This window comes from Papaver somniferum, chromosome 8 (assembly GCF_003573695.1).
Source record: "Papaver somniferum cultivar HN1 chromosome 8, ASM357369v1, whole genome shotgun sequence".
Lineage (NCBI taxonomy): Eukaryota > Viridiplantae > Streptophyta > Magnoliopsida > Ranunculales > Papaveraceae > Papaver > Papaver somniferum.
This window is the reverse complement of record NC_039365.1, coordinates 114,358,359-114,381,172: the sequence shown is the minus strand read 5'-3', so window position 1 is coordinate 114,381,172 and position 22,814 is coordinate 114,358,359. Positions and strand designations below refer to the sequence as shown.

General features: G+C 35.0%; 1 protein-coding gene across 1 annotated transcript; it reads left to right on the top strand.

Moving 5' to 3' along the window:
* The first annotated feature begins 374 nt into the window (after positions 1 to 374).
* LOC113303387 (two-component response regulator ORR26-like) lies at positions 375 to 3,200 on the top strand. The gene is made up of 5 exons (XM_026552418.1): positions 375 to 727; positions 1,070 to 1,222; positions 1,313 to 1,711; positions 1,834 to 1,910; positions 2,016 to 3,200. The coding sequence occupies exons 1-5, from the start codon at positions 628 to 630 to the stop codon at positions 2,964 to 2,966; spliced, it is 1,680 nt and encodes a 559-aa protein (XP_026408203.1). The 5' UTR covers positions 375 to 627; the 3' UTR covers positions 2,967 to 3,200.
* Positions 3,201 to 22,814: the final 19,614 nt, after the last annotated feature.

Here is a 22,814-nt window from a genome sequence, read left to right as displayed (position 1 = left end):
AAAGTTATAATATTATTTTAAAATTTTGTAGAACACTTACCTGGTTCTTTCTTCTTTTTTTTGTTTTTGTTTCAATGATCCAAGGAAATGTTGGTCATGAAAGACAACTAGACAAGCATCAACGAAAGGTGTTTGTAGTTGTACTAATGCATAGTTTGGTATAATACTGTGATTGGTTACAGTTTCCACTAAAACATAGAATTATGAGTTTAATATGAAGTTCTCTAACCATGAACCATAAAAAATAAAAGTAAACATTTTTTTCTTTTTGGTTTCAAATTGCAGTTGTTTTTACTAAAATTGGGATATTTTTGTTTTGAAAAATGGTGTTTTATGAGTCCCATTATAGATTCTCCAATCCACTTGGCAAAACCAAATACATGACAAGACTATAAATTTTCCAATGAGATATAAAAAGATTATAGTGAACAAACAAAGACACCATTAACTAACTCCATACCCCTCTTGCCTGCACAATATACCTTGCTCTTCATTTCTTTGTGCAAAAGCCAACATTACCCATTCAGCTTTCTCTTTTCTCTCTAAAGAAATCATTGTTTTTCTTCTACTTGTTTTGTTTACTTTTTAATCAAACTGACAAACTTGAGCTTGTCATTGGATTGATTCATGGAGAAATTTCCATCCGGTCTTCGTGTACTTGTTGTTGATGATGATCCAACTTGGTTGAAAATTCTTGAAAAGATGCTTATCAAGTGTAACTATGAAGGTAGGTGTTTCCTTTGTTCTTTAGTTCTATGTTGGTTTCTTTTTCTCTTGTGTCTATTAATTGCTTTGTTGCAAAGGAGAGATTCTTATATACAGTAGGTTTTACCATAGTGTTCATCAAATGAAAACAATGGAATGGTACTAGATCAGATAAACTGACCTTGTTGCCCGGATATCGGGGTTATGTTTATGTTAGTTTTGAGTACTTTAGTTTCTTATAACGCATCTGAAATGTGCTAATAAGAAGGGTTTGCGGTAGTTGTTTCCTAGATACTAGTACTTAATTTGCTTTTAGATTCAACAATTCCAAGCTATTTCCGATATCAGTTTATTTCTTTTGCAGTAACAACATGTTGTTTAGCAAGAGAAGCTCTTGACGTACTTCGTGAAAGAAAAGGCGGATTCGACATTGTAATAAGTGATGTTAATATGCCTGACATGGATGGTTTTAAACTTCTTGAACACGTTGGTCTCGAGATGGATCTACCTGTTATAAGTCAGTTTTCCTCTCTCGATCTTTTCCATCTGTACTTAATTTATCGAAATTAATGTCTGGATCTCATAATCAGTTGTTATTCGTTTGCAGTGATGTCTGTGGATGGAGAGACAAGCAGAGTGATGAAAGGTGTTCAACACGGAGCATGTGATTACCTTCTTAAGCCTGTTCGAATGAAAGAACTTCGAATTATATGGCAACATGTTTTTAGAAAGAAGATGCAAGAGGTAAAAGAGATTGAGAGTCAAGAAGGAATTGAAGATGCTCTAAAAATGAGAAATGGGTTATATGAGTTTGATGCTATTAGTCACTTACTAAGTGGAGATAACAGTGGCTCAAGTTCAGCAAAGAAACGGAAAGACATGGAAAATCATGATCTGGATGAGAACGACTTCAATGATCTTTCTTCCTCGAAGAAGGCTAGAGTGGTGTGGTCTGTTGATCTACATCAGAAGTTCGTCAAAGCAGTGAATCATATTGGTTTTGATAGTGAGTGCCAGCTAACCTCATTTTCTTATTTGGTAACTTTGGTAAAGTTGCTTTCGGCTTTTGGCTGTCAAGTTAATTTGTGCACCCATATAGTTTAACATTTCTTCTTTTTTTTTGTGCAGAAGTTGGTCCAAAGAAAATTCTGGACTTGATGAATGTTCCATGGCTAACAAGAGAAAACGTTGCTAGCCACCTGCAGGTATACGTCTCTGTGCCACCTAAGCATGCATTACAAATGATGTGAAAAGGAATTAATGTTTACTAGCTTTACACTTACACGCCGTGTAAAACTCATGTTGTGCAGAAATATAGGATGTACTTGAGTAGATTGCAGAAACATAATGATCCTAAGAATTCTTTCGGTTCGATAAAACAACCAGATATCACTTCTAAGGATCATCCTCCAACTAGCTTCAGCTTTCAAAGCTCGAGCACAATGCAACAACGTAGTACTTCACCAAGTTGCAGCTTTGGGTACTCAGCAGATAACGTTCTTATCCAAGATGTCAGCTCTACGAATATGTATGAAGATGTTAATGGCATTGGCTCCTCCTTCATGTCAGCTATAAAACCTAAAGAAGCTTCCTCTGATGATTTTATTGCTGCCCCGAAGGCAAGTCATAAATCATTCGCATCTATCACTCCGCAGCAGATATCTTGGGGTAGGGAAACTCAGCAGACACTGTTCATGGAAGAACCAAAAGAAGAACATAAACCTTATCCATACATAGATCAACCACAGCCTAGTTTAGAGCACCAAATGATCCAACATCAATCATTACCTTTCGCTATCTCTGGAACTTTAGTCACTGCTGAGAGAGGTAGAAGCCTTGCAAGGGATATCGTATCTCCCTATACAAGATGCACGACTGATTTATTTTCTGCTCAATCTGATACAGACTGTACCGTAAATACCCAAGCTTTTGGGGAGATGTTCAGTAGATTACCAAGCATTAAAAATCAAAATCTTGAACAAGACTTACTTCTTGATCTAGAACCTGAACAACAATACTTCATTAAGCGAAGTGGTTCAACTTCTGTATCCTCTGAAGAGGATCAGCAGCTCGTCTCAGTTCAGGATTATGGTTACTTCGAGAATGTTGAGCCAAATAACAGATGCGTCTTGGAAGATTATTCGGAGCCAATTACTGAACTTTCAAGTTCACAGTTATATGATGGACAGAAGCTTAACAGTGCTTATCTCTACGAAATCATGGAATACCCCAACGTGGATCAACTTCTATTCATAACATGAGTACAAAAATGAGTCTTGCTTAAAGATGGGACGGTGAAGCAAAACAATGTTGTTTGTGATGGCTGGTGATCTTAAAACAATGCTCTGTTTGTTATTAGTGCTATATAAAAACTTGAAGTTTGTCATGACCCTTCTTCTCACCAGGGTTAGAGAGACGTCGAAACATGTACAACAGACGAAAGTAGACGATACTTTCTTCTGATACCTGAGATAAAGCACATGCTGTTGGTAACAATTGGTATAATTCCTGCAAGACAAAGAGTCACATAGCAACAACAACACAACTACTAGTAACAGCTGAGCAACAACAACTACTAGTGAAAGCTGAGTTGTGGACTATGTGGCTTTTTCTAAAGACATTTCGCAACTCTGCCTAAATGTGCAAGCAGCAATTGACATATCCTCCCCAAAACAAAATAGCACTGTGGGAAGTTGGGAAACTCTCTTAATTAACACCTTGTCACATCAGGATACCCAAGGTTACAAAAATAATAATTTTTCTAACAAAGATTTTTCTTTTCATATCTAAATACGATCAGAACCTCAAATCTCGACTGCAAAATTGGATGCAAATCTCTAGAATAGACTGGCTAGGTGCCTCTCATCTTTCTAGCCCATACTTTGATTTCCGGACCTGTTTCTTAAATTGCGAGTTTGTGTCCAGTGATTCTATTTTATTCCAACTCCACAAGTTCGTGAGCCGCTTTCTCTTCAAAGGGTTCCGCTCCATTGTTAATGAGAAACTCTGAGATCTTAAAGCGTTCCGTTCCATGGATTTTCGATGGTATTTTTTTTTTTAGCTTAGAGAAATCTAGGAATTACTGATTGGTCCTATATACAGAACCCCGTTTAATGGGTGATCCACCCACTGGATTGTTTTACTCGCTGGTCCGGAAATATGTTTTTGGACTAAAAAATTTATCTTCTAGTCCTGTTCACGTGCGAGTGATATAAATCGTATTTTTTAAAAGGCGAAATTACCCTTTCGTAGAATTGCAACTAGCAAAAGCTGCGAACCAACCTATTTCATTTTCTCTCCCAATTTGAAGACTAAGTATGAAACCAGAAGAATTTATCACCGGCGAAATCAGGGAATCTCGTCATCAACATCAGTAAGAAAGCTAAGACTACTTCTAATCTCTCTGATTTTGATTCTAGGTATATTTTTCTTTCAAAATAAATTGTTCTGGGAATTTCATTTTAGGGTTAATCAAAAATTTTTATTTCTTTTTCAATTCATAGAGCTAATTTGAAATTAGAGTGGAGATTCATAATCAATCTAACGTTATCATCGTTTTAATTTACAATTTTTTATTTTTTTCCACAAAATTGTAAGATCGGGTCTTTGCTTATATTCGGCCTATCTCTTAATAGTATACACTGATCCTAAATGTGAATTTATAGTGATGCTTAGCATGATTTAGTCTACATACCCCTCTGAAATTTTCTGAAAATGATTAGATTAACATTATGACCTAATCTTCCTTGACATTATAAGACACCTTGAAGAGTTTCTTAATACATACCTTGATGAATTGGAAATTGTATTCCTAGAATTACCAAACAAAAAATGAAACTTTCTGTTGGTGGTATGCATTATTTGTTGGTATGAGGTCAAGGTTCCATATATTGCGGGAAAGTATACAATTTACTAAGTAACATTATTGATCACCATCACAAGTACGGGACATCTCTCAGTTGGATTGTCCTATATTGTAATTAGCATAACAGATTTTGAAGCTATTTAACATGTATTTGTTGTAATTTTTGATCTTCTTCAATTTTTATTTCTTAGGGTTCGTATTTTTTTGAAAATTTTTGTTACAAAATTACTAATTTCATTGTTACCGCTATGAATTTGGGGTTTTTGTCTGTGTAGTGGAATATTGGAAGTTTCACAAAATTTTTCAAGTTTTGGATATATAAATTTAGGAGTTTTCACATTTTTTCTAAACCTTTAGTTCATGCTTGAATACATATAAATATGTAGTAAGGGAAAGAGTGATTAGTTGATGATATATATTGTATAAAATCCTAGCATTGTCTATGCTTGGATATATCGATATGTACTTAGGAAAAAGTGATTCGTTGACTAATACATGTCAATATGTATCCTTGAATACCAAAGAAAAATATGCAGTATGTGTTTATACTATACATAGCAATACGTATTGTATTGTTGAATACAAGTAGAATTCATCAGCACTACATATCAATATGTATTATATAATGATGGATATGTAGTGTTGTCGAACAAATACTTTTGAAGTACACATACATCAGTACATATCACCATGTACTTGTTAATGTATTCTTGTTACTTTGTTTTCAACCAACTCTCATTACCTTAAAATGTCAATATGTACTGTTTGGATATATATGGATAGTTAAATTAGTGTTTTGTGTATAATCTAATAGTACATGTTGGCATGTACAACCCTCTTTTATGCTTGGATATGCATTAGTACATATAAATATGTAGATTAATGTTGTTTGTATGATTTAACATTACATGTCGACGTGTATTATGTAGAACATATTGACATGTATTGTGTAAGAAACCTCTTTATGCTTGAATAGGTATCAATACCTATTGACATTTACTGTGTAAAAAACCTCTTTTATGCATGAATAAACATCAATACATATTGATATTTTAGGTTTACTTAGATTTGTATTATCTTGTAAATATTAGTCACATATCCTATGTTTGAGTAATTGTTCTCACGTTATGATGTGTTCTTATTGGAAAAATTGGAAGTACGTATCATGCTTGAATTAAAGAAAAGATATAAACCTGTACACATTGACATGTACTGTTATGAAACACTATCTATTGACATGTATTTGCGAAAAACATCTACTTGCATAAGAACCAATACATATAATGATCTGTATTGTTGGTACTTTATCTTACGCAGCTAATAGGCACGTATCAGTATGTGAGAACTTTACAAGCCAGTGACTTGGGTCAATCCAACAAAGAAGAAAGATCCATCAGTACATATTGATATGTACTACTGGATACTCAGATTACATATGTATTACCTTGCTAAAGAAAAATAAATAAATAAAACGCTTTGTTATTTTGCTCAGGAAAAAAAATGTTGCATTAGAGTACTGTGCTTGTTGAACTATAATTTTATTATTTATATATGATCATGATGTTAGACTCTGACCACCTTTTTGAACTACAACACCTGCAAGAAGATGGCACCAAAGGAGATTTAGGAAGTTTATGCAAAATTCCATGGGAACGAAAAATGTGAGAGTAGATGTCTGTCGAACAAACACATCTGGGAAAAGATTTAGTGCAAAAGGAAGAGCTCTACTCACTTGTCACTGTAGCAGATATTCCCGCAAAAGGTTTGAAAGTTTGGGCACTTAGGTTTGGAAGAACTGATGATTGGACTTATTGTTGAAGAACTATGTTTATTTTTTCTAGCTACTAGGAGGACTGAAAGAAAGTTTTGAGAACATTAAGATTTTAGTACTTTTAGATTTATTTATTTTTTTGATTGGGTTCTTAGTTTTGTTTGCAGGAAGATGACAATATATTTTTGGATAAAATGTACGCACTATTTTGTCCATTATGTCTACAATGAAGTTTGCAGTTATGATGTCAAGTATTTTTCAAGAAATATCAGGTCTGTTTTATTGTATAACATGCACTTTATCACTATCTACCAGGGATATAAACAGAAATATAAACGTAAATAGAACTCTCAAGAATGCTAGAAAATCAACACAATGAAAATCTTGTATAGTTTAGCTATTAATTGGGATTGTTTACAGATATTGTACTCTCTCATGAATGAACAAGCAAGATACAGAGATATCATCCCTTTTGATATGCGAAAATCAACTCCATCCAACTATTTCTGTTGATGTTTCTGGTTTTCTTCTTCTTTGCAATTCTAATATTTTGCATAATTCTGCAGTAAATATCGATATGTACTGAGTAAAACCCTAGTGCATATCAATATGTACCGAGTATCAGAACTACTAAAAGACTGACACTAGAAACTATGGATCTCCATTTTCCAAGGACGTCATTGTGCAACTTCTGCAGGAATGATGAGAGTGCAATAAATTCCCCCATATTGTAAAGTGCACTGTCAAAATGAGTCGCTCTTGCAAAGAAATGAGGGAGAATATTGATGCAGTCCGGAGACTACTAGATAGAACAAATTCTGCAGTCGATATTTATGTCCACGGAGTTTGCGAGTCTTTCATTCTTATAAATAGACTGTGCATTTATCTGATACATAACATGAGTTCTACGGGCATATGACGACGGAACGACATCCACAATGCTTTCATCTGTTATGACCACGGGTCGCAGATTCCTTGTTCTTACTACCACCAACATTCCTGCCACCCCCTACTTGGATATATTCAGAAAATTCGGCTGCAAAAACAAAACAATATCTAAATAAATTAACCAGGTAACTTTAAAAAATAGATGTCTTTCTAATAGTCACTCTCATAGAGGTTCATAGATATTGTAAGATATAAACCATATAATAGGCAGAAATTCATATATTTGTAATCAATTTTTAAACAAAATCCCAAAAAAAAATAAAATCAAAACAGAAAATTGCAGCACGTATACACATGTACTGAAGATATTGAAATATACTGAGTAAAACTTAGTAGATAACAACTGCATGTTTAGTAAAAACATAATCAGTTTAGTGTTACTTATAGATACATAGAAACTACATGAAAACTCTAATTCAAGACAAGCATGATGCATAGAAACAAAGAGAGTTTCCAAAGTGTGACCAAACTAAAGGGTAAAATGAAACTATATTTAGTTCTGGAATCAAAACTGTCAAGTAGTGTGCAAGGGTTTATGCTAGAACACCCTTAGAGTTTGAGAGGTTAATGGTCAAAATACTCACGGTAGCACATGGAAGGATGTACATGGTATCACATCATTTTATTGAGAGAGCATGCATTATTTTAACAAAAATGGATACTTATAACATATCAGACAACACAATTTACAGGACACAAAGAGTCAAAGCTTAGCATTGACACCGGTACATATCGATATGTACTGGGTAAAACCTGATACATATTGATATATATCTTTTAGAGTCTACAACACCACCCTTTAGCTTCTTTTTCTTCTATTAGTTCTCTTTTGTTTTCTGCAATTACAAACTGCATTAGACCCAAATTTCTACCACATTATAAGCAACAATTTGCAAACTTCTTTAAGCGAGTGAATCTCGTATGATATAGCAGAATAAGTTTACAACGTTGAAAACTCAGGAAGGCTACTAAAAAACATGGTTGATCAGTTAAATCTCTTTAACAAGTGGTTTCAGTTCAATAACCTCCAACCTTATTATTTTTGAGAATAATCATTCTACCACTAATTCAAAATGAATATACCACTAATTCAAAATGAATATCCAAGTACATATATACATGTACTAAAGATAACAAGAATTGAAAACCTAACTAGTGGATATTGATATGTATTGAGTGAAAACTTAGTAGATATTGATATGTACTAAGTGAAAATCTAACCAATTTCTTAACCCACTTACTTCCTCTAATTTCCTGAACTCTTTTTACTACCAACTTTCAAGATGACAACATTGTTATGACCACATATTAAGACACCCATTAAAATGATAAAATAGGATTAATGAGCCTATAAATCTACGACATATCTCTCAACAAATAAGAAACAAGTGCACATTCACGGACCTTGGACTCAACGACAAACATGAATACATTACCTGCCATTTGAAAGCTTAGTAAAATCGACGTTTTTCAAAAGACAGCGATGTAATTGTGGTATACTTAATTCATGCATGAAACCAAATGAAAACTATCATGTTGTATGACGCAGGTGCTAATCCTAAAGACTTAAAAAGTACAAGAAAACATTTTTAAAAAAATCATCAAATTAATGTGCATGTCGTTAGGAACAAAGCATAAAAATCAAGTACAAAGAACGAAAAATGAAAAGAGCATCATGTTCCACTTATCTGACTTCATTGTAGTAACATATGACGATCATCATCATAGGAAAATCCAACTTAGAGATGTCCCATACTTGTGATGGTGATCAATAATGTTACTTAGTAAATTGTATACTTTCCTGCAATATGTGGAACCTTGACCTCATACCAACAAATAATGCATACCACCAACAGAAAGTTTCATTTTTTGTTTGGTAATTCTAGGAATACAATTTCCAATTCATCAAGGTATGTATTAAGAAACTCTTCAAGGTGTCTTATAATGTCAAGGAAGATTAGGTCATAATATTAATATAATCATTTTCAGAAAATTTCAGAGGGGTATGTAGACTAAATCATGCTAAGCATCACTATAAATTCACATTTAGGATCAGTGTATACTATTAAGAGATAGGCCGAATATAAGCAAAGACCCGATCTTACAATTTTGTGGAAAAAAATAAAAAATTGTAAATTAAAACGATGATAACGTTAGATTGATTATGAATCTCCACTCTAATTTCAAATTAGCTCTATGAATTGAAAAAGAAATAAAAATTTTTGATTAACCCTAAAATGAAATTCCCAGAACAATTTATTTTGAAAGAAAAATATACCTAGAATCAAAATCAGAGAGATTAGAAGTAGTCTTAGCTTTCTTACTGATGTTGATGACGAGATTCCCTGATTTCGCCGGTGATAAATTCTTCTGGTTTCATACTTAGTCTTCAAATTGGGAGAGAAAATGAAATAGGTTGGTTCGCAGCTTTTGCTAGTTGCAATTCTACGAAAGGGTAATTTCGCCTTTTAAAAAATACGATTTATATCACTCGCACGTGAACAGGACTAGAAGATAAATTTTTTAGTCCAAAAACATATTTTCGGACCAGCGAGTAAAACAATCCAGTGGGTGGACCACCCATTAAACGGGGTTCTGTATATAGGACCAATCAGTAATTCCTAGAATATTAAAGCCAAAAACAGTAATTACCCAGGAGGCCCGAAGGTCCCAGACCCTTTAGAGAAAATAAAGGGCAGAAAAAACCTTAAAATAACTAAAAATTAAAATAAATGGACAAAATAGGCTCTTACAAGAAACCGTAAAAACCTATAACTCCCATTAAACTTCAAGCATTATCTTTACACGAACTTCAAGCATCATATAGATTACTAGCATTAAAACTTCACTTAAAAATGGATTTATGTGGATGTAAAGGACCACGAAATTTACTACTCTTCGATGTATTACCATCAATTGTTGTTGTTCGATGGTATCTAACTATCTATAGTTGCACTTCACTAGGGACTTGAGAATCAAACTTGAAATTTCATTGGAATTTTAGGAACATATCTCGGTATTTGCACGCACCCATATAATTTTGTATTTCATCTCACATTGTCAACTATCTGATTTAGCGAAACAATTTTCTAATAAGCTGAACCCATGTCGGGGATCTGATGTGATTTATTAGTTGATCGAACATGTGGATGCGAAATACTCGCTTAGGCATTTAATCATTCGTAGTCGTAGGACTGAGCACTTTTGCTCCGCTCCTTATCTGCATTTAATCATCCGAAGCCATAGGACTGAGCACTTCGGGCTCCGTTGTTTATGTGGATCTTGTTTTCATTGATTATTGTAGTTCACGAAATATAGATCATGAACATGATCCGAGCAGTTAGTGTGGTGGGCGGTACCCTGGACCCACCCAAACTTTTAAAATAGGAATATCTAGTGCATCGGATATATTGAAAACAAATAAAATGGATACTTTGTTCTGATCTCGAATTATTCTTTGGTTTCCCGACTATAAGTAAAAAACAAAAAACAAAAAAAAGTTCAATAAAAACAAATTTTATGAATCAATTAATTGTATCACAATAATAACTAGAGAACTCTTAAATAGATTTGGGGAAACCCCTAACTTGTGCGATAAAAGAGAATTAAAAAAAATTCAAAACCGACTCAAACTCGAAATTTGTTATTCATGGAAAATTTGATAACTTCCTAAATAATGAAAGTATTTATGAAAAGAAAATACGAATATGTATTGATTGTTGGTCCGTTTTCCATCAAAATATACCAGTATTTAGCTAAATTACGACACTTTGGTTTTTAGTCTCCAAATAGACTGTAGCTTGCTCATCTGCATCAATATTTTAACTAGTACCACACATATTTTGAACATGTGTTGGAGAAAATAAATATAGCCATCAAATACTTAACTATTTATGATTTTTTATTTCACTTTTTGTTGGGTACACAGAAATAAGAATCCCCTTCTCTTCTTCTGCTTAACTACTGGGGTACTCTTATAAAGTTTGTAAATATTCTGTACACTAGACTCATAGAAATTCCTATGGTAATGAACAAACTCAAACATTTGTTGAGCTACGTGGATGAACAAACTGAATTCTCCACTATGAGAAACAAGGCAAAATGAACAAATTGGATCCCACTAGTGATTTTATTAGTATAAACTAATAAGAGTTGGGTCCCACTAGTGATTTTATTTATATAAATTATTAAGAGTTGGGTCCCACGAAATATTTACATAATAAAAATAAATATTACAAAATAAACTCTAAATATCTTAAACTGGTTTTGGAGAGAGAAAAGCACTGGGCGTTTCTTCTTCCAACGCCGGCGTCTTTTCTTACAACTCCAGCGTTATTGGCAATGTCGCGCGTCCTTACCACAGACGCACGCCGGATGTTACGACTCGATGTTCAAACCAACAAATCTGATGGTTTGAACATCCATTTTTCATGTTTGTTCATTCCATAGTGGGAGCAAAATGAACAAACTCCAGGTTTGTTCATTCCATAGGAATTGCCCTCATCCTATATATCGTGATCACTCCTTTGATATATTCTGTTTAATTGATCTTTTTTATAATTTGTTTTCTTTTTTTTCTGATAAGCAAAGAAAGGATTAAGAGGTTATATCGATGTTCTTTATAATTGATCACTTGTAATCAGATGATGTATATTTCTATGGTTCCCTATTGACTGTAATTATTGTTTACTATTGTGAGAAAAAAAATTACAAGTAACTTTAAATGGTTACTACATCATATTTAAATTATTTTTTCGCATGTAAATTTGAATAAAAAATTATTATTTTCTTCATAGGCATATGCATTGATCGTATGAAGAGGTATTTCAAAAGACCTAGGAGTGACGATTTGACTTATGTATAGATTGATAATAATGAAGTGACTTCATTATTTTTCCTAAATTGTTCCTGATGCAAACTGTCATGACTTTTTTGCGTGCTTGCAAGACGAACAAGGATAGTTAAGGTACAAGTTTTATTTCAATAATGCACCACCCAACCAAAAATCTTGGCTCCTCCACTGAACAAGATAGATAGAAATCACAAAGTATTCTCCCTCTCAGACTTTATGATTCTACAAGATAGATATCTGAACTCTTCTTTGATTTGTTTAGATTGTTCTTGTGAGGTATAATCAATTAGGCATCTCTATAACCTTTTGAAGAGAGTATGCTATCACAATTGTTGATATTTCCTTGATACCTTCTTTACCTTGAAGGTCCCTCGTAAGAAAAAAGATATCCATTACCTTGATGGGTTATCTTTTGGAAAGAAATTAATAGGTTACCTGTTAGAGGTAGATTAGTTTAAAAAAATTACTTAGGTTTAAGTAACTCGTAGACCTGTAAAGGACGTCAGCTAGGGGAATCAAGTGTGTAGGATCTTGCGAGATCCAAGAGACGTAAGGATTATGACTGAAGCTGAATTAGTCGTAGGGTTGGTTTGGTCTCAACTATAGTGTAGTGTTCAAGACTGGACTAGGTCCTAGGGTTTTTATGCACCTTACAATTTTCCTCGTTAACAAATTCTTGTATATGTGTGCTTTTACTTTTTCGTACTAAAATTTGCACATCCTTTTAATTATTAAAAGTACTACACCGGTTCATAATCCTATCATAGTTGGTGGTGTTCTTGGTAACCAGTCCTTTTCAACTTCATAACAAATAAGATGCCTAGGTTTATTGTTTTGTAGAAAACAAAATAATGAATCTAAAGCCATATAAATGGAGATAGGAGAAAGTGAGAAGTGTATAGCCTTTATTTATGTTGGGAGTGAACTGCATTTTACAAATGATTCACAAACGAAGAAGAAGAAGAAGAATTGAGATTATATTAATCTTAGGAAAAATTTCTTGTCGAGATAGTTACAAAAGGGGGAATTGTATTCCTATTCCCAATTTATAAAAAGAGGACAAACACTTTCAAAATAAAGATAACGTATTTTTTATGGATATTGTAGGAGGATACCAAATTTCACGAGGATTGCCAAATTCATATGAGATAACACATCCTCACCACTGGATCTACTGGATTAGTATCCTCGTACATCCTTGGTATAAATATGTAGAATTCCAATAGTCATCTTTATTTAAAATTATCACAATTAATCTAAGTTGCTTAGTTAGTTGGATAAGTTAGTTAGAGAATCTCTTGGATTTTGGAGAGAGACCAGTAGGTTCGATCAGTGCTCACCTATAAAGGAAATAGGTGAGTTAGGCACAATCTAATTATATCATCTGAAACCATCTCATAAGAGTGTCTCTAAATATGTCCATCAATCAAACAGGAGGATGCTCCAAAGTTTTAAATGATTCTAGAGAACAATGAAATCCCGACAGGTTATGAGAATGCACATGAGTCAATGGAAGGATCATGCGTGAACAGTGATGATATAATCCATAAATAGTTGTTCCAGAAGTAGAGCATAATGAGATCGAACCATGTTTTATTTTGATTAATTTCAAATAAAGAGAATATCTGGCCTATGCAATCCAGGTAGAACTTAGTTCTTTGAAAAATATACGGGTATTTGGTGTGTTGACCAACCAAGTGTAAAGCCTGTGGGACATATGTTGTTATTTGTCACGAAGTGTGCTGAGAAGAATGGGGTCTTAAAGTATAAAGAATCACCTTTTGGCGCGAGGTTTCTCACAAACCCCTAGATCGCTTACTCTTTTGAACATCATAATGTTCAGTTAATTAGTTTGCTTGGTAGTTTCAAAATAACTTCAAACATAGTAGATGTATTTATATCTCTGGAGATTTAGAATCAAAGATATTTTCAAAAGTGCATGATGGCTTTTTGCTTCCCAAGTCGAATGACTCTAAACAACGGAGTGTGTTTTCAGTTTCACTGGAACACTCACTTATTGATTTAAACAATCAGGTGGATGTGGTATACCAGTCTAAGTGATTATTTGATTGGGAAGGGATAAACAATTAAGACTTTGTGTCATGCGTATTAAATAAGTTCATAATTCAGAATTACAGCTATCTATGTCAGCGATATGGACATGATAAGTACTCTTAATGGAATAAGAGATCTTACAAGCTATTTAAAATCTGAATTTGAGATGAAAATCCTGGGAGATATCGATCTTATCTATGTTCTGAACTAGAAGACCGGGATTGTGGTATATTATTCCACCAATTTGCATATGTCCATTGTCAGTCAATTTAACAAGCACATGCATCCTGCTACCACTCCCATGGTTAGTCGAGGTTCAAATGTAAATAAATGACCAATTCGTCTAAAGGAAAATGACGAAGTTGTGTCGGGAGATGAACTTTCCTTATCTAAGTATAATAGACTCACTATTGTACGTAGCATTATGTACTCGATCAAATGTTACATCCTCGGTAAACTTGTTAGCTAGATATAGCTTAGCGCCAACACAACGTCATTGGAATGGTATAGTGAATGTAATCATGTACTTAAAAGTAACCATTGACATAAATTTGTTTTATCCCTGCAAAGACATAAACAGGAATGCTAACAAAAGTGCAATCCGAAGGTTGTTGATTATGAAAGAACAATAATCTCTTCTCTAAAGAAAGTAATCAGGGGGGATATGGTAGACTATTTTCTAAGTCATTATCTATATTCAGTTCGAAAATTACATGACTAAAGGAACTGTCTGGAACAACTCTGAAAGTAATCAGGGGGAGATGCCGACATCAGGGGGAGGATCCAAGGATATGATATCGACATATTTTACTTCGAAATTGAAGCTGTGTTGTACTCTTTTTCCCTTAGATCGATCGAGAATAGTTTTTCCCAAAGGGTTTTGTTACTCGACAAGGTTTTTAGTGAGACAACACTAAAAAAAATCAGGTATGTTGAACATTGAAGACATAAAGATCGCGTTGATATTACTGAAAATATCTGGATCAAAGAAATGAAACGCGATAGTATGTTAAGCAACGTAACTTCCAGAATCAAAACAGGGTCTTATAAACATTCAAGTCACAAAAGTAAAGTCTAATAAAATCCTTTTGACTGCATTAGACTTATAAAAAAAATTCTGACATCAGGGGAGCATCTAATTGTGTGGTGGACTATTTTCTTGCACCGAGGTTGCTTTTTCCCACAGGGTTTTGTTACTCGGAAAGGTTTTAATGAGGCAACGTATTTGAGTCGAACTATGTTCTAAGTTTTCTTAATATTATACTATTTTTCTTTAGTTCGGGTTTTGTCCCTCTAGGTTTTCCTGACGAAGTTTTAACGAGGAAATTAACTTAGACTCACCGGTCTTTGAAGATCGCATTACAGGTGATGAACTACATGTAAAATACGAGACAACATGTGAAGAGTTGTACCAAGGTTTTGTCCCATTGGGATTTTCCTTGTCAAAGTTTTAATGAGGCAATTGATTTCAGCACAAATCATCAAGGAAATGACAGTATTTGAAGAACTGCATTCGAAGTACTATATGTGAAGCACTACATATGAAGTTCTACTGGACCGCACAAGGGGGAGTGTTGTAGGGCCTACAACCCATAGATGTGCGGCCCAACTAGCGTTTGCCATTTCCATCATTCCATGTATATGTATGTAATTGTATCCATGTAACCCTATTACTATTATAAATGGAAACTCTTTGCCTCTTTTATCTTCCCTATATTTCCACTACAAAAAAAATAAATAATAACTTAGTGTTGTTTTTTTTTGGCTTGATGAATGATGATATATTTGTAACTCACTCAAATGATAGTCCAAGCAATTCATATTCATTATTGTGAAATATAAAATAGAAAAAATCCAAACCCAACAAATTTTCCAAACTTGAAAAATTCTAGTGAAATCCATCACACTACTAGAAAACTTTATTCCATGTTAAAAACAAAACAAATCTACGAATAATTGGTCTACTGATCGGCAGCTTTGCAATTCCTTCTTCTCCAAACGAACATACAACCCTTTTCAATAAAATTAAAAAAGATTGAATCGATGTTAACCTAGAATTATAGAAAATAGTAGAAACCACTGTGAACAGTGAATTTGTGGATTTTACATGCCCAACACAAACAGTGGCGGAGTTAGGAAATTTTGGTCGGAGGGACAAATGTATATATACAAGAAAAGATTACCATGCACTGCGCAAAATGGCGGTCGAAGGCCGTCCGAAATTTTCAGGCTTTTTTTAAGCTATGATGACTCGTTACATGACTAAAATTACTAGATACATGTCCACAGTAATCAGTATGGCAACAAATCCCTTCTTTTTTTCCCATCAGGTCTAAAACACATACCAACCAAACACTGCACTATATCTAGTCTCCGTATTTATTCATTCAAAACACATATCAAGAGCATGACTATTTAAGTAGGAATCAAGTAAATAGTGGTCATTATATGAAATCTAGTGGCTGTAAATGATAACTGACCTCGATTTCAGAGCTTTAACCATTTATTTGAGATCCTAAAGCATCACCCTATTCCCACTAGCTTTGTCTCTTCCTTTCCATTTACGTAACAATGAGAACTCATCTAACTAAAAGGATATAACATCAGGCTTTTCTTTATTTTTAGATTTACCAGGGAGGGCAAATCCTAAAATATCCTGGCGTTTTTAGGGGCCACTCAAAAGGATTTAGGGGCCAACAATAAAACAAAAAAGGTCACCCAAAGGGAAAATGTAGCCAGCTCTTATCTCGCGTAATTCGTAATGGCGAAATTACCCTTATATATTCGGAGGATATGATAACATTGTTACCCTCCGAATGCAATCGGAGGCCAAAATATTTGCCAGACGTCCGATTATACGAGGTGCAGTATTTCTTGGTTCGTGTTTTGGATTCAGCGTTAATCGGGAGTTAAATATATTACAAAACCTACCGATTATAAGTTGCCGCAAATTCAAATTTTGAAAGCTACCATAATCGGTAGATATGCTAAATCCAATACCTACCGATTATTGGTTTCTCCACATTCAACTTTCGTCAAATTAGCCGTTGGAGTTTTTGGGAAAAACAAAAAGAGCCGTTGGACCCTAAACCTATATAAAGAAACTCATATCTATCACCCCAATTGCACCAAACTCTTTCCTCTCTTCAGTTTTAATTTTCATAACAAAAAACATGGATATTGCTTTTGCCGAAGAAGAAGATTGTGCTATTTATAGAGCGTTGGTTGTGGTAACTACTCATGATCGTGTTCACAAGCTCCACAAATCGGAATCCGAAGAGCAGATATGGAACCGTATCTTAATGGTATTTGAGGCCTTAGATGGTAATCGAATTCGAAGATCATCCAATGACATTAAGATGAGAAAGAATGCGCTAGATAAGGAGATTGACAAACTTGAAGATGAGGAACGGTTTGTTAGGAACGCTTTTCCTTGGTGGACGTATGAAAAACGAGTAAGTATCTCTGTAACTCCAATTCACATTAACAAAAGTTAGTACTAACTTGTTACTCATTCGTAATTTCAGAGAAATCTTGTGGATCGCCGGTATGTGGACCTCTACGGGAAACGATTTGAACATGAAGGATGCTACAAAATCAAGAGGGACAATTTCTATGGTCACTGGAAGTTATGATCTGTTTTAATACTTTTATGGTCAATTAGGAGTATGGATTTAGGTGCTTTTGACGAAATTGTAAGGTTAAGGCCGTTTGAGCTTTATGTAATGGATGTAATCGGAGTATTATTAATATAAAAACTAGCCGATTATACGAAATCGGTAGATTATTTTGTTAAACAACCTACCGATTGTAATATTCGGTTATTTTATGAGTCAACTTTCTTTCCGATTATGGTGTTGTTTGGTTCCAGGAAACAGTTTTTTTTGAACTTGTAATATTCGGAGGATAATGTTTTTAAAGTTCCGAATGTACGATGGCCCAAAAATCAGAATTTGGTGGAAAAACTTATACTTTTCAAATTTTGTCTTTGAAATAATCGGACGTTAAATTAGTTACCAAAACTTCCGAATATGGGATGTCTAACCTTCAATATTGGCCCTTGGAACCACCTGGAGCCATGGCGTGGTTTGTTTTGAACTTGTGATATTCGGAGGATAGGTTTTTTATAAAGTTCCGAATGTACGATGGCCCAAAAATCAGAATTTGGAAAAACTTATACTTTTCAAATTTTGTCTTTGAAATAATCGGAGTTAAATTAGTTACCAAAACTTCCGAATATGGGATGTCTAACCTTCAATATGGCCCTTGGAACCACCTGGAGCCATGGCGTGGTTTGTTTTGAACTTGTGATATTCGGAGGATAGGTTTTTTATAAAGTTCCGAATGTACGATGGCCCAAAAATCAGAATTTGGAAAAACTTATACTTTTCAAATTTTGTCTTTGAAATAATCGGACGTTAAATTAGTTACCAAAACTTCCGAATATGGGATGTCTAACCTTCAATATTGGCCCTTGGAACCACCTGGAGCCATGGCGTGGTTTGTTTTGAACTTGTGATATTCGGAGGATAGGTTTTTTATAAAGTTCCGAATGTACGATGGCCCAAAAATCAGAATTTGGAAAAACTTATACTTTTCAAATTTTGTCTTTGAAATAATCGGAAGTTAAATTAGTTACCAAAACTTCCGAATATGGGATGTCTAACCTTCAATATGGCCCTTGGAACCACCTGGAGCCATGGCGTGGTTTGTTTTGAACTTGTGATATTCGGAGGATAGGTTTTTTATAAAGTTCCGAATGTACGATGGCCCAAAAATCAGAATTTGGAAAAACTTATACTTTTCAAATTTTGTCTTTGAAATAATCGGACGTTAAATTAGTTACCAAAACTTCCGAATATGGGATGTCTAACCTTCAATATTGGCCCTTGGAACCACCTGGAGCCATGGCGTGGTTTGTTTTGAACTTGTGATATTCGGAGGATAGGTTTTTTATAAAGTTCGAATGTACGATGGCCCAAAAATCAGAATTTGGAAAAACTTATACTTTTCAAATTTTGTCTTTGAAATAATCGGAAGTTAAATTAGTTACCAAAACTTCCGAATATACCACACAAATCATTGTCATTTGAACTTGTCTAACTTAGTTACCCAAACAAATTTCCGAATGTACAACAAAAATCATTGTCATTTATCTGCTCTTCTTTACTTTACGACCGTGACTACCTCCCAGTCCTGCACGACCACGGGTTTGAGCACCTTCAGTTTGAGCACCTTCAGTTGGAGCAGCTTCAGCGCTCGATGAAGCTCGAGTTCTTTTACCCGTCTTTGATACTGCCACCTTGGGCTGATGCCTCTTCGTGACTTTCTCCCCAAACTGGGCAGCATAATCTTCGTTATCCATATTATCAACTAGATCTCTAGCCTCTTTGATCTTCTCAGCTGGCATGGGATCTCCGCTCTTCAAGCATGCAGTTAACATTTTGGAAACACGCTTGAACCTATTCATGTTTTTTATACGTAATGACATAACATCAAACGGTAATTACCTAAGATTTATAGGAATAATATAAAATGAACAAAAATATAAGAACACGCACCAGTCTATCATAACCAGCTGGTTTGTCTTTGATGATACAATTATAACTTGAACCCGCCGCAGTAGTGTTGGATTTGATTTCACGGATAACCAAAGGATGTGATACCTTGTTATACCAACTCATATAGTCTGGAGAATTTTCATCACCTCGGATGGTTCGTCTACCAGTGTCGATAATGAAGTCATTCCTCTTATCCCAGTTATCAAGAACAGTAGGTGGGCCTGTGTGAACAATCGTGAGATTGTCACCACTAGAAGAACACAACTCCAACTCCAATTTGTAGTAATCCCCCATTTTCTCCAGAGGTTGATGTTGTATATACCCGTGTTGTCGCATCACCCTAGAGGGGTTATACATCACATATCCTGTGGGGTGCCACAATGGTCCAAAATAAAGGGACAAGTCCGACCGAACATTTATATGCCCACTGACTCGATCTTCCTTGTATGGATCAAAGCACGTCTGAGGCCTTCAATTGGTCCAAAATCTCCCTCATGCGAATCAACTGCTGCTCCTTTGTCCTAGAACGGTTGTCTTCAAATATATACTTTGTTCCTCTAGGAGTACCTTTGCACCACCCCGGGTTCTCTCCGGCCAACTTCAGGATAGGGAAGTGGTCATAGATCCATGCCTATATACATAAGAAACCAAGTTTTAGTAAATAGATTGTGTATATTCGGTAGTAATTTCCAAACATAATTTCCGATTATATATAATCGGAAACAAAACTGAGTAGCTATCCACCGAATACACAACATTCGAAAAATATGGATCATTTCCTACCGAATATGCGTCATTTGGAGTTCAGTAACCTATAGCTTTTCTGGCCTGTATATTCGGTTCTAATATCAAAAGAATATTTCCGATTGTATATAATCGGAAAACAATAAGTACCTAGCCACCGAATAACCAACATTCGGAAAATAAGATGGATCAATTCCTACCGAATATGCGTCATTTGGAGTTCAGTAACCTATAGCTTTTCTGGCCTGTATATTCGGTTCTAATATCAAAAGAATATTTCCGATTATATAATCGGAAAACAAAGTAAGTACTAACCAATAAAACCAACATTCGGGAAAAGAGATGGATAATTTCCTACCGAATATGCGTCATTTGGAGTTATGGATATGCATCATATGTATTGTCTACTGAATAACTATAGAGTGAGTTATAGAGTTAAAGAAAAAACCTGCAATAGAGCCACATTCCCGGCAACTTGGCAGGTTCCTAGCCTCGAAGCCTTTCTCAACTCTTCCATCAAGAATGCTAGGCATGCCGTGCCCCAAGAATAGTCACCGACTTCATGGAGAGGATCCAAAAGTTGTATAAGGTTGGCGTCGATCCGGTTGCCAGAAGTATTGGGGAATATGACACATCCCAATACACAAAGGAGATATGCGGTGGCAGCGTGGTTCACTTGCTCATCAGTTAACGTTCCATTCTTTTCCTTCTCCAAGGTGCCTCGAACATATTCATCAAAGCTGTAATGTTGATCTGTCTTGTTCTGTAACTTGCATGCCTCCTAAACTCTGCTGTTGTTGTCTCTTCATCCCAACCTAAGCACTTGTTAGTTAGAGAATAAAGTTGTGCCCAACTTAACTGCTTTGTGTAGTTAAACTTCACAGCTGTGCCTTGGTCGGGAAGGTTAAGAATCTGCACAACATCATCCGGGGTGATCGTCATCTCCCCAAACGGCATATGGAAAGTATCGGTCTCAGGATACATTCTCTCCACGAACGCCGATATGGCCACACGATCATGTTCCAACAATGAATTCTCGGCGGCATTAGCTAACCCCGAGTTGGCAACAATTGTCTTGAACCTTTCACATTCACCGGATAAAGGCCACGCAAGCATTTTTGTTGGTGCGGCGGTAGGTTTGAGTAGACGGACCGCATCTTGATGATCCTATTAATACAAGTATTACGATATAACACATAGACAATACATTAATAAAAAATAGTAATTTTATTACCTCGGTTTCATATATTTCTCTGGCCCATGAGTCTTTGTATCCAAATAGCAATTTTCCTCCATCCGCTGGTAGTCCAAGGATTGTGCCTGCTGGAATACCCTTCTTCTTCAAGTGCTGAGGGACAAGATGTGATGCTTTCTTAGCAATATCCTTCCTTACAACATCTTTTCCTTTTTTGGCTTTTTGGGTACTACTTGGTTGTCCTTCTTCTTCTACTCTTGCCACTGGATCAACTGGTTCAACACTTGGTCCTGCACTTTGTTGAGCGGCTTGTTCAACACTTGGTCGCACCCCTTGTTCACTGCCTTGTTGTTCAACAGTTGGTTGCACTCCTTGTTGACTGCTTTGTTCTTGTTCGCTTTGTTGAGCACCTGAATTATCTTTGGCACTCCTTTCCCTCCTAGCACTAGCTGTCACTTTCTTCCTCCCTTCTCGACTTTGTCTAAACAACAAAGAAAGGAACAATATTTACAAACTATACAATCGGAAGACAAAGTATGGAAATATAACCCGAATGTACACATTCGGACGTAAGAAGACACATATTGTTCCCGAATACAAAACAATCAGAAGCTAACTAAACATATTTGCAACCGAATATACATCAATTGGAGTTTAGAAGCTGTAAATTTTTCATCCTACACAATCGGAAGAAAAAGTGCACCTCTATAACCCGAATGTACAAATTCGGAAGTAAGAAGACACATATTTTTTCCGAATGAAAAACAATCGGAATATAACTAAACACGTTTACAACCGAATATTCATCAACTGGAGTTCAGAAACTCTAAAATTTTATCCTACACAATCGGAGGTATAAAACATTATATTGTCTTCCGAATAAATACTGGCCCCAAAATGGGATTTTTCCTATATCATAAATTTTGAGATTTTTTCAATATATACATTCGGTAGTGAGTGTTCTTCCGAATACTTTGTGTCTACTTAAATATATTCGGTAGCCAAAAAATTCATTAAACTACCGATTATTAGCAGTTTGTATCCAGGAAGATATGGCCACCAATATTCGGCAGATAATCATCAAATCTTTCTCCCGAATACTGTCGATGTTCTTGAAA